At 43.1% G+C, this 12,538-nt stretch overlaps 1 protein-coding gene across 6 annotated transcripts in view; it reads left to right on the forward strand.

Moving 5' to 3' along the window:
- MAP2K6 (mitogen-activated protein kinase kinase 6) overlaps positions 1-12,538 on the forward strand; it is a 157,618-nt gene that overhangs the window by 96,391 nt on the left and 48,689 nt on the right. For all 6 annotated transcript variants that reach the window (XM_084837540.1, XM_084837542.1, XM_084837541.1 and 3 more), the window contains one exon: positions 7,543-7,588. In XM_084837540.1, coding sequence (XP_084693666.1) covers positions 7,543-7,588 — 46 coding nt within the window. The remainder of the gene's footprint in view (positions 1-7,542; positions 7,589-12,538) is intronic.

Raw genomic sequence — 12,538 nt, forward strand, 5'->3', positions numbered from 1 at the left:
ATTCTGGCTGAACATCAGGAAAAACTTCCTGACTGTTAGAGCAATACGACAATGGAACCTAGGGAGGTGGTGGGCTCTCCCACACTGGAGGCATTGAAGATGAGGCTGGACAGCCATCTGTCAGGGATGCTCTGACTTGGATTCCTGCACTGAGCAGGGGGTTGGACTCGATGGTCTTGTAGGCCCCTTCCAACCCTACTATTCTATGATTCTATAATGGTAGATGCAGCACTATAGGGAGACAGATCCAGTAATGTAGCAATAAAATGCCCACCTCCCCAGTGTAAATAGCCATTCCAGCATCTTGTTTCCTGCAGTGGCCTATGGGAAAGCCATAAGCAAGACGTGAAGACAAAGCCTGCTTCTGTTGTTGCTCCCCAGCAATTGGTACCTGGCAGCATGCCACAGAGAAACCCTCACCATCCTTACCTAAATGAAAGCTGAGACACAGATCAGAGTCTCTTCCACAGACCTAAAACAACAGAGTCTTGTGGCACATTGAAGCCTAACAAACTTTTTCTGGCCTAAGCTTTCATGGACTTCTTCAGATACAATTTCCACCCCTTGTCCACATTGGGAGGTGCAGCTGAGCATTGTGCACCAGTTACCAAGCCCTCTTCAAATGCAGCCCCCTGTAGAGGTCGTTGCAGTAGCCTGAATGGAAAGCTTGGAAATCTGAGCCAAGTCCTGGTCCAAGGAAAAATAATACAGCCAACTCACTTGCTTATGTTTTGGTAAAAGGCCCTTTTAGCGATTGGTGCCACCTGAGAATCAAGCAGCAGCGCTGAGCCAAGGAGTGCCCCTGTCACGTTTCCCTTGGGCCCCCTTTTTCCTGATGTGTGTATTTGACACACAAATAGAGAGGCTTCAGTCTCAGGCCTTTAATTCATTATCAACAGGTTCCTTACAGATGCAAATCCTTGAAGAGTCTCAGGCTACAAAGGAATGCCTCCAGGGGATTCAAATGGGAACACCGATGTTGCCTGCAGTTTGAAGTGAGGCTTGCTGGCTAGACTAACTTAGAGATGGATGTCCCACCCTTCCAGTGATGCTTCCCTATGTCGCCTGTCATGCATCGCTAACCGGGTCGACCGTCTGAGCTCTGCCCCTGACGTTTCCCTCTTAGCTCTCTGCTGCAGTCTAGCATCTCTTAGGTCACAGCCCCCGCTCTCCTCCTCGTGCTCCTCCTGGCTTCTCACAGAGGGGGCAAGGGGGGGGGGCTTCAGGCCCAGCCATCTGGGAGTTAGTAACCTGAGAAGCACGCCTACCCAGATCTGAACTGGCTTGGGAAAATGCATCCCCTGGTTCTGGCTGTTCCTCTTCTCAATCTGAGCTGCCAGCTACCTCCCTGCACTCAGAATCAGTCCTGACAGCCCCTTGCTTGAAAGAGCACTAGTCTAGTCCCATAAAAGAAGAAAATGCTTTTTATCTTTTTAAAAAAATGCTTGGCCCTCATTGGAAGTAATGAGCAGCAAGCAAAAAGAGGTGCTCATTCATTCATTCATTCATTCATTCATTCATTCAGTTTCTATAACACCCAGTACCCAAAGCTCTCTAGGCCATTCACAGCATGATAAAACATAATATAAAACATTTAACATTCAAAAAAGTGTAACTTATTTTTAAACTTGTTTAAACAATTGACAGTAAAACTACCAAGACATGATAAAAAACTAAAATGCCCCATCATATGCTGCCAAATGCCGGGGAGTAGAGGAAAGCCTTAACCTGGTGCTGAGAAGGTGACAATATTGGCACTAGATGGACCTCACTGGGAGAACATTCCACAGTCTATTGCTCATTAATTAGGGATAAAGTTTCTATCCTTGCAGAGCACTTATCCTACCATCATATTTTCCAGCTGTGCTTCCCCGATAGCCTTGCTGCATCTTCAAATGGCCCATATCCTTCCTCCCGCCTACCTATTGCTTCTACCTCACCCCCCCCCCCCGGCCCAAATACTGTGTGTAAAATGCATATATATTCTATAAAAATGCAGTCATAATAAAGCATGTATGAATTGATCAGGCTTATGGAAAACAAACAAATGTATATTAATATAATTTGAATTTCCTTCATGGCAAACTTGGATAGGTTTCAGTGCAGGTTTTTTATATAAAAGCATCCATTTTGGATATGCACACTCTCTCCTGTCAGTTTTGATAAGCAAAGGCAGTGTGTGTGTGTGTGTGTGTGTGTGTGTCTGCATGTGAATCTCTGGTCTTTGTTATTACACAGCATAAGAGTTTCCGTAAACCTGAGCTCTGAGATGATGCAGCGAGAGATAGGCAGGAAATATCACTTCCATAAGCATCCATCACTTCCCCTGGGCTTGGCAAATCCCAGAAGAGGGTGTGTTTACTATAGCTGATGATCACACTTTTGTTTTCCTCAGTGTGACACTTTTCACCTCCTTCCCCTCTGCACCAAAGCATGTGTACGTGTCAAAATCTTTTTCAAGTCACTCCAAGCATCTTCCCCATAAATACCCTTCCAGGAAGAGAGTTGCTATTACATCCTGTCTTCAAAGCTATTTTCTGCTGGAGGGAGACTGAAATAAATGATCATTTACGTGTTCACCCTGACCCCCCGTCATAGATAAATGTTCCCAGCCACCCATTGTAGCAAAGGTATTTGCAGAAAGGGTGACAGTCCTTAAAAGAATTAATAATGCCCAGTTATATGTCCTGACAATGGGTTAAGCAGATCAAAGATGAAGAGGAAGTAAATCAACCCACAGTGTTCTTGAGAGCCAATAGGTAAATGCTAGATACATCTGCTCATCCCATGGAAAAATAGGACGACGTGTCTACACTATACTTATATATCCGTTTTATACCAGCTTAACTGCCCTGGTGTCCTGCAAAGAATTCTGCGAACTGTAGTTTGGTGAGGGTGCTAAGACTGATCCGTCACCTCCCATACAGATTACAATTCCTGTGGTTTCCCTTCCTCAGAATAGACTGCAGTCCTGAGCACACTGAAGCCTCACATGATTATTGGATCATGTGGCCACACAGCTGACTCCACCTTCAAGGTAGTGTAGTTTTCCCCTAGCCCTCCCCTGTTGTCCACATTTTTAGGCATGAATGTCTGCAGAGGGAAAGCTTACTCGTGTAGATCAGCACCCATTCCCTGGGAACTGGAACCTTGTGTTGTCAGGATCCCAGGTACTGGGGAAACTTACATGCATAACAAAATCTATGTGCATAGGCTTCCCCCTTGCAAATGCCTGTGCCTAAAATGGTTATTGGTAGTGGGGGAAGCTTCATGACTTTGTGGGCAGGGCCAGAGGTGCAGCTCCCACTCCCTGGTAATCGCAGGAGGGACGCTTTCACAGGTATGATGTATAAAGGGGGCTTCAATGAGGAATTCATCCATCTGAACTTAATGGGGCTTGCTTGCTTGCTTATTTATTTATTTATTACATGTCTATACCACCCAATAGCTGGAGATCTCTTATGAGGATGATGGGAGTTGTAGTTAATCTCCTAGGATCCTAAGCAGAAAGAGACACAGCATTCAGATGCTGCAAGCATCTCCTTCACTTTTGAAAATCGTGTGGGAGAAAGAAAAGTCTAGGTGAGCCTCTACCATCCAAGAAGATGCTACCTAACTCCCAAATTAGCATCTTCCGGTGGCGCTGGTGGTGCTGGTGGTGGAATGGACTGCAGAAGCTGGGCATGGGGGGAGTAGGCAGCACACAAGCAGAATTGGAGCAAGAAGTCCTGCTGAAAGTGCTCCGTGCTCCCTGTTCCAATTTTTCTTTCAGAAACCAAGCAGAGCTTTTTGCCTATTTAAGTGCTCCTACTGGGTTTCTCACAGTACCGTTAACTCTCTTTCAACAGGTGGGTTCAAATGTACCCTGCCAGTAAAAGCAAATAAATCATAAAACATTTGTGTTAGTCATACACAGGTCATGTTACACAGGTAGTCCTCAACCATGATGAGGTGTGAATTGTCATGTAGACCTCCAGTGCCCCTCCTCTTTAATTTAGCAAAAACAAAACAAAACCCTGCTTTTTCTTTTGGGGTCAGTTCTGTACACCTGTTGGAATTACTGGGACAACTGAAAAATCATGCACATAAATGGTGCTGTGTATCAAAGTGACCCGATTAAACGTTATTTAAAGTTATTAGTTGCTCATTGTGTCTACAGATGCTCAGTTTAGAACCTTGTCTCCCTATTTTGTATGACAAACTGGCATGGAGGGTAACAAACCAATATTTTGTCTATTTACATAAAAGACCAAATAGTCATTTTCTTTATCACCAGTAATCAGTAAAGGAGACAAAAATCTGAATTTAAAAAAATCTAATCTGGCTTTAGGAGTCATTTTGTTCCCAACTGCAAGACTCACCCACAATGCTACAACTGATGAACCATTAGTGTAATTCACTGGAAGGTGCCCAATGTCTGCCATCCAAACATGCAAAGCATGGGATAAAATTCTGGCTATGTTGCGATTCCAAAACACCATATGCTTATAATGCTGACATATATAAGGTTGCCTAGCAGCTTGAAATCTAGTCTAGATAGTGATGGATAACTAACACCACATGTACAGGGATTCAGATGAACAATAGCAGCTAACACCACTGTGTCACTAGCCAGAGAATTAGCTAAGAAAAAAATGGTTGGGTCTGGTTGGTGTTTTCAGAAAAACAAAACCAGAAATATTCCCCCAGCATTCCTTGCTCACAAATCCAGATGTGTGAACAGGAGTAATTCTGGTTTTCAAAAAGATTTACCACTTGTTCAGTATGTTCCAAAGAAATGACAGTAATTCTCCTTTTTTTAAAACTATTTTTATTCAGACATGAGATAACTTGTTAACAAAAGTACACAAAATATTCACTAAGTACATAAAACATAAAGCAGGGGCTAGAAGTAGTACTCAAAACTTGAATAAGTTCGGCTTCCAAATTGAAAGTCTCCTGATGGATTGGGTTATATTTCTGGTTAGCTCACTGTGTAGTAAAGAAGTCAGAGGAGACAGATCTGGACTTAAACATTGTTGGCATTTATGCCAAAGTTTAAATGAGGCTTTCAGTGACAACAAAAAATTAACATCATATCGAAGACATTATGTATTTGAAACCAAAGTAAATCTGATATCTTTTTCCCAAGATGCTTTTGTTCAGCTGTGGATAGTTTGTCTGATCTAAATCACTAATTTAGGGTGCAGTCCAATCAGGATAGGCAGCTGCCTCTGAACTCGGATGTGACTGCCTATCCAAGGCAGGGCAGGAGCAGCGCAGAGGGGATCGTACCCTCCGCGCTTCAGCTGCTCTGAATTTGCGGCTAGACACCCGATTTTGGCTGTCTAGCTGCGGGAAGTCGAAGCGGGGGGGGGTTGGACGCTGGACCACCCTCTCTGCCCCCAGGAGCGCTCTGTTTTTGCCGCTCCTCGTCCGAGTGCAGAGGGCAGGGCCGTTCAAGGCAGCGTGGGAGGGGGTGAAGGTCGGTACTCAGGGAACCAACCTACCCTAGCGGCCATAGGATTGTGCCTTTAGAGAATGTAGTTTTGTAGCCTAGTAGTAGTGATTCTCCTTTCTTCAATGCATAAAGGTGTAGCAATCTCAGACAGCACATCTAAGGCTGAGCTCAATTCTTATTATAATAAGACTAAAGGAGATGTAGAAGCTTAGGACTAAATGGTCTCCATGCACTTCCGGACACATTTATTTATTATTAATGACATTTGTATGTCACCCTAAAACAGAAAGCTCTCTGAGCTGCTCTTACAGTAAATATAAAACCAAATGGCTAATGGTGCTTTCCCCACTCAATAGACTGGACACTGCCTGTTTAAGTGCCTGTATTGTTTGAAAGCAAAACATTAAAAAGATGTCTCTTCTAGCTGTCCTAGAGCTAGAGTTGAGCAAACCTGGATTGAGTCTAGGGCAATCTTCCCCAACCTGGTGCCCTCCTCATGCTTTGGGCTTTAAGTCACATCAGCCGTAGCCAGCATGGCAAGTGGTCAGGAATGCTGCGAATTGTAGTCTGTATGGAAGGCACCAGGTTGAGGAAGGCAGGTCTAGGGACAAAGCCAGCTTGCCCGGCACACTGAGAGGCACCCTCAGAAGTGATAGGGCCTTCCAGTGCTGACACCAAGAGAAGGGGCAGGTGTCATCTCTGCGGTCGGCACAATGACAGAAAATTGAAGCACAATGTGATCCATGTCACTATTTTGTTTGCCCTTCTCATGTAGTTGTGAAATGTGATGATGGTGCATTGGCTGCTCAGGTAGTGTATGCCGTAGTTAGGGATGTGCGAATCTACCCCAGCTCAGGTTCTCCAGGTGCCCGCTGAAGTGCCATCCCCACTGGCCCCCCCAGACCCACGCTTGAGCCCCCACGAACTTGGCAAGTCATTCACACTCACCCTGGGCCTGTCCGGCGAGTGCCTGCCACTTTGCCGCCCTTTTTTTTATGGTAAAAATGGAACTTAAAAAATTCGCATAAATATGCAGTTTGGGGCTGGGAAAGCTCAAAATGCACAAAATTAGAGGCATTATGTCTCTAAAATTGCTCGTATTAAGCTTTCCTGGCCCCAAACTGCACATATTTAAATATGCACATTTTTTAAGCTCCCTTTTTTCCCTTAAAAAAAAAAGGCGGCAAAATGGCGGGCGCTCACCGGATCAGTTGGGGTGAGTCCAGGAGGGCATGAGTGAGGGGAGGGGTTCAGCAAGCACGGTCCAGGGGTTGTGGGGGGTGGCGACGGACTCCTGGACCCAGTCGGGCATCCATGACACCCCTAGCTTTGGTACTGCTGTACTTGTGCAACTGTTACAATTATGTTCATGGCACAATATATTTTTTATGTTTATAATCTCACATATTGCTTGAGTAGAGGTTTTGTATTTTACATTGTGGTGTATTATTGACCCCGATGATTTATATGCAACTATGTTGTTTAACTGGAAAAGGGAAGGTCTCAATAAATGCACTTTTTAAAAAAAATTGCAAATGGTGTCATGCTTAATAACTTCTACAAGGTACTTGATTCATATGGCTTTTGTGGGGTACATATGACCCAGATACCAGATTGGTACAGTTAATTTTTCTGTCAATTGAGAGTAAATTTACGCACCACTTTTTGATCAGCAGGTTCCCAAACTGACTAGCAATATAAATATTAGAGCAAAACCCAATTCAAAATTAAACCAACAATAAAATAACTTAAAAGCAGGATACAGTATTGGCTCTTATCGGAGCAGCTTGCACCATGAAATCAGTTGTTTGATCAATCAAAGCAAGCAACGTGCTCCCAAGATTTCCTGCCGTTAGTTCCACAGAGATGAGATCCAGCACGGATTATCAAGCACACTCTAAAATAACCTTGCTGCCGTTGCTGGTATTTGTTGTTTATGGTGTTGGGCCTGTTGTTTATGTTGGTGAGTCTGTTTGGTGTTGAGCAAGCCCTCTATCCTGCTTTACAGAGACCTAAATCATTTGTTGTGTTTGGGTTGGTATTACAACTATTTGCTTACACTGAATAAAAATACTTATTTTTCCTTTCGTTTTCTTTTAAAGCTTGAAGAAGAATTCCAAAGAAAGGCCAACATACCCTGAGCTAATGGTGAGTTTCTCTTAATAAAGGCAGGTGTAACCCAAGCCCTGTCCTTGCATTTTGGTGAAAGTGTGAGGATTTAAAGTGGGCCGGGTCGCTGACTCCACTTCCGACTTCAGCGTATTCAGCATGAATGTCAGACACCGAGCTGGCTTGTGTGTGGTGTTTTGGGGGCGGGGCTTCTGTGCACGTCTCTGCCCCCTTCTGAATTATACGCCCACACACATTCACCTGAACAGGGCTGTAAGCAGGGAATGACCTCTAGAGATGGTTGAATCGATCAATTTCCTGTCCATGTTATTGTTCACTGGTAAGCCTGTTCAGTCCCATTTCCACATTAATCTTAAAAAAAAACCTCATGAAAATGCATATTTAAATACGCATCTTTCAATATTTTCTCTCAAAATACACACAAATGTATTTTGATACTTTTTGGGGGCCAAGAACATCGGGAAGTGTGAAATCTGGTGGATAACTTAAGCTCCAGTCCACTCATTAATTAGGGAGTTACAGAACAGGTCAGTTATTTATTACTTACATTTTTATACCACCCAATAGCTGAAACTCTCTGAGTGGTTCACAAAACAAACTTAAGACCATAAAATACAATAGCAAAGTAAAACATAATATGCATTTGTATTGGAATTCACAAAGACAGAAATCTGTTATCAACTCTTTCTGCTTCATACAGACAGAAGCTTAAGAAACAATGCATCGTAATTTTTATCCTTACATTCAATGGGTGATCAAGGCAGTAGCTTTCTCATCAGCACCTTCTTCTGCAATTTGGAATGTGCTTAGAGTGAGATGAGTGTAGGGAGTATCTGTAGGGCTTTCAAAACATTGGGTCAGAACCAGATTTAGTCAGGGCTAGGGTAGGGATGTATGAATCAGCAAAATTCGAGCTCACCGTAGTTCTTGAAGCACGTTCCGGCTCAAGTCCATATCAGATTGCAAGCTTTGGGGAGTTTTCGCATGAAGATCCATGCATATTTTCATATTTTTCCAAATTGTGCACATCAGTTGTGCACCTCTTTGAAATGTATGCATTTTCTCCCAGTGATTAAAGTGTATTTGTGTGCATTTTTCAAAAGAACCAATTTTTTCATGCACATTTTCAAATGTATGCGTGCTGTCTGTCAAACACAGTTTTTTTGGTCAGCAAATGATAACATAAACTCTGAAATGTACGGAATTTGACCTCAGATTGCTTCTGAGTCTGCGGTACTATCAGGGAAAATCCTGATCAAAAAGTAACCGAAACTAATTTCTCATACATCTGAAATCTAGACCTGCTCCAGGGCTGGCATAGATCCGCAGCAGATTAGGGGGCATGTCTTGGGACCAGGAAGGCTGCAGATCCAGTGGATCCACAGCTTCTCTTGGCACACTCCTGGCTCTCTCCCCCCCCCCCCCCCGCCGAAGTTGGAGTTCTGACGTCAAAGCACTTAGTTTTCAGTGGTGGCTGGGAGGGGGTTCCTCTCTGTTTCTCTGCCCTTGGATGGGGGCATGCCCTATGGTCCCTGGGATGCCCTCTCAGAGACGTTAGGATTGCAGCATTAATGTACATCCCAGACATTACACTGAATTTTTTCATGCACATTTTTCAAATGTATGCATGCTGTCAAACACATTTTTATGTGTCTGCGAATGACATTGCAAGCTTGGAAATGTAAGGACTTTGACTGCAGATTGTGTTTGAGTCCATGTTCGATCTGGAAAGTGTGAATTGGGTTAATCCTGATCAAAAACTAACTGAAAAAAATTTCTCATACGTCCCTAGCTTAGAGTAGACTCACTGAAATCCATGGTACAAGTTAGTCATGACTAAGTTAAGACCCAATGATTTCAGTGGGTCTACTCTAAGCATGACTAAATCCAGTTCCTACCCAGTGTATTTTTCATGCGAACATTATAGAACTGTGACTACAAGGGACCTATTTTTTGCTATGGGGAACTGGAATTCTGTTCATGGTGTTTTAAAAAGTATTTAGAAGCTGAGCTTCTGATATATTTAAATATATTTAAATAAGCAATTGCTTTGTTGTTCTGAACCAAGGAACCATTTTTCCATCAATCAGATGGGATGGAAGTGGTAGAGTATGTCCCATTGATTTCATCCATTCCCGGTGTCCTTTTTTAGCGCACGTATGCCAGAATCACTTAACTATTACAACAGCTGTTGACAAACTTTTTATCTTCAGGGAACCCCTTCCATATTGTCTGCCAAGGACTTCTTTCTCCCAGACACAGAGTCTTTACCTATTTCAAAGGATCCTGGGGCAAATTCTAGGGTGTCTAGTCAGTTCTTGTATGGTACTGATAGCTGATGTAGTGGAGAGGTTAAGACTGAGCTACAAATCAGGAAGTCCCTAGTTTGAACCTCATTTCTGCCTGACCACAGTAGATGGATTTAGGCAAGTTTCCCTCTCTGTCAACCTCCTGTCTGTAATAGGGAGCTAATGCAATGGACCTACTTTACAGTGGGCCTAACTCATGCAGGGCTGTTGCACGGATTACAACCAGATAATGTGTGTGAAGTGCTTTGAATCCCACAGGTAGCTGGTTGGCCGCTGTGTGAACAGAATGCTGAATTAGATCGTTTCACACTTAAAAAGTGCCTCATGGTTATTACCAAAACCTGTGTGATGACAACCACCATGTCCTACTCACATTTCTGAAGTCGTTTCAAAGAAATACTTCTAGTAACGAGAGCAACATGCTTTCCTTCCTTCCTTCCTGCATTTGTGGTGTTTATATATTTTCCTTATGCTTGCCCCTCAGTTTATGAAACAGCTCTGAGATGCTCCAGGTCAGCCATTTCCTTCTGGTTCTTGCTAAGATGGTTTTGATACCTGTTGTGTATAACTCTCCTAACAATTCATTGGAACTCTCTGCATAGCCTTTTGTAAAACAAATGGTAAAATATTAAGTTATTCCTATGGCATTTCTGCATGGAGAGGGTCTGTAATATAAATATAATGACTATACATAGCATTTATGACTAGATTTGTAGGCCCAGTTTTACTGCCTTTTCTTTAAAATGTACTATGTATGTATATATAGAATATCACTTTGTGCTTCCCTCCAAATCATCTAGCAGTGTTTTACCATGCGGCTTTTTAGTACACAGAGGGTTCACCAGGGTAGATATGAGGAAATGCATGTGCTCTGGCCAAACTCTGGTTGGCAGCCCTGAGCATTTCTATTGAATTAGGATGTTGGATCACCTTTCAAATGTATCTCAGCCTTGTGGTATTTTATGGCTGACATTAATGTTGTAAGGTCCTGTGGTTTGGATTTTTTCTCTCCCCCTTTTCACTTTCCCATGGCAGTAGATGTTGCGGTACTGGAATGGGCTTGCCTTTTTAGGCTGAGACTGCTTCCTTGCTTTCCTGTGTAGTTGAGGTTTCAAATGGAAAATGAGAGGATGACTTGGGCATGGAGAAAGCTAATTTTCGTATTTAAACTCGGCTTTCTACTATTGCCGTGGTTTTCAAAATTCACTCTGGGGAACCCTAGGGTTTGCTCTGTGAGTATATCATTCATGGCGGACAACCTTCCTTAAAAGACAGATTGTCCAAAAGGGTACTGGATGTGTGGGGTGACAGGCCCAAGAGTCTAAGCCTGTAACCACCATAAACTAGCAAGACATCCTAATGTACTCCAGAATTGTTAAGAACATAACAAGAGCCTGCTAGATCAGGCCTATCTAGTCCAGTATCATGTTTTCCAAAGGGACCAACCAGATGTCTGTGGGAAGCCCACAAGCAGGACATGAGGGCAATAGCCCTCTCTTGCTGTAACGTAAATAGGTCCTATGGCAGTTAGGGAGCAGCTCCTCAGCAGACTGTATGGAAATGGTTTCTGAAAGTAGAAAGATTTAAAATGGGTCGTGTGTGTGTGTGCGCGCGCGCATGCACAGTCTCTCTTTTCAAACAGCGGTGACCAGATTTTTCTCTCACTTGCTCCTGTTATTATCAGGGCTGGATTTAGGGGTAGGTGACCCAGGTGACTGCCTGGGACGCCAGTCTTGGAGGGACTCTGTCACAGGCTATACACTCATCTATCCACCTAATCACTGAAATGAATAGTACAAATGGTCCCTCTTCACTTGAAAACCTTGCAACACTGACCTGCATGGCTGGCATTGTGTTAACATTCTTTAAAAATAAATACTAACAGGAAATTTTACAATATCAGTGCAGTTCATTACAATATATTTTTGATCTGATGACTGCTGACAAGGGACTTACATTGCTAGCTGTTTCATCAATTGAAAATGCCATTGGACAGTCCTTGGATCTCTCTGAGGCTGTACTTCAAACTAATGCTCTGGGATTAACATTTTACAGCTATCACTGACTATAATGCTTTTTAATATTGGTCTACCAGTGTTGGTGAATGGTTCAGCTTTGGAATGTTAGTACATTGCTGCTGTTCTTAAAATTAGAAGCTCCTATGGGATTAGAGGAAACAAAAGTGTATGTATTTATATTTGGCATGAATATATAGGGATTGACAGATCCATATGAGCAAATTAGTCATTTTATATGAAAGGGATAAATGGTGTGGGAAAATGGTGCGTTGCCATTCTGAAATTTTCACGTCACCTCCATTTGTTCAACTTTTGAATACCTTGCATTTGTTGCATTTTTGTGAGCACCAAGATTGCTGCAGTTAGGGGCAGGATGCTTTGGGACTGGGTGATACAGAGATGTACCAAATTAAATGGTTTAGTGGGTGTGGTCAATGGATTTTGTTAAGGCAATCTAGCTATTAGTGAGGTCATGGAGGCCAGACAGGTATGCTGGTTGACTGGTGCTGATTCAGTCCAAGCTAGAAACAGAACCCTCATCTTCAAGGTGGTGTTTCGACATACTTGCTGTGGCCCAGATAGAGTTGTGAAGACCCAGAAAAAACCTGGAAAAAAACTTTTTTTTTTTCCTGAGCACCTTC

This window comes from Heloderma suspectum, chromosome 2, assembly GCF_057233095.1.
Source record: "Heloderma suspectum isolate Gila_16-S chromosome 2, 16-S_ref, whole genome shotgun sequence".
Taxonomy (NCBI): Eukaryota; Metazoa; Chordata; class Lepidosauria; order Squamata; family Helodermatidae; genus Heloderma; species Heloderma suspectum.